We start from the raw sequence: 384 nt of genomic DNA, 5'->3' as shown, positions 1-384 counted from the left end.
GTTAGGCTTGGCACAGGGTTAGGCTTGGCACGGGGTTAGGCTTGGCACGGGGTTAGGCTTGGAGCAGGGTTAGGCTTGGCATGGGGTTAGGCTTGGCATGGGGTTAGGCTTGGCGCAGGTTTAGGCTCACCACAGGGTTACCTAAGGAGCCTCGAACGGCACTTACCGTACCCAGTCGTGGGCCAGCCCAGGCGTTTCATACGGTTTTTGACAAGCTCGGAGAGCTCCTGCCTCTCGGAGCGCCGGTACAAGCTGAGGCGCTGCTGGCTGATCCACTCGGCCGTCTTGCTGGAGTGCTTGTTGCCCTTCCTGCTCAGCCGGCGAGCCCACTGCATGCTCTTGCGCCGCAGCAGCGGGGGCTCAGACTGGGCGCTGGGGCCAGCG

General features: G+C 63.3%; 1 protein-coding gene across 1 annotated transcript in view; it reads right to left on the bottom strand.

The window, feature by feature from the left end:
- Positions 1-166: 166 nt before the first annotated feature.
- The window catches only part of KCNT1 (potassium channel, subfamily T, member 1), a gene marked incomplete at its 3' end in the record, with an annotated part of 39,580 nt that continues 39,362 nt past the window's right edge, over positions 167-384 (bottom strand). Inside the window, exon 32 of the mRNA XM_010131162.1 lies at positions 167-357. Within this exon, the coding sequence (XP_010129464.1) occupies positions 167-357 (191 nt within the window). The remainder of the gene's footprint in view (positions 358-384) is intronic.

The sequence above is a fragment of the Buceros rhinoceros genome, unplaced genomic scaffold (assembly GCF_000710305.1).
Source record: "Buceros rhinoceros silvestris isolate BGI_N320 unplaced genomic scaffold, ASM71030v1 scaffold18672, whole genome shotgun sequence".
In the NCBI taxonomy this organism is placed as follows: Eukaryota; Metazoa; Chordata; class Aves; order Bucerotiformes; family Bucerotidae; genus Buceros; species Buceros rhinoceros.
Note: the sequence above shows the minus strand (reverse complement) of the source record. Positions and strands in the feature narration are given on the sequence as shown.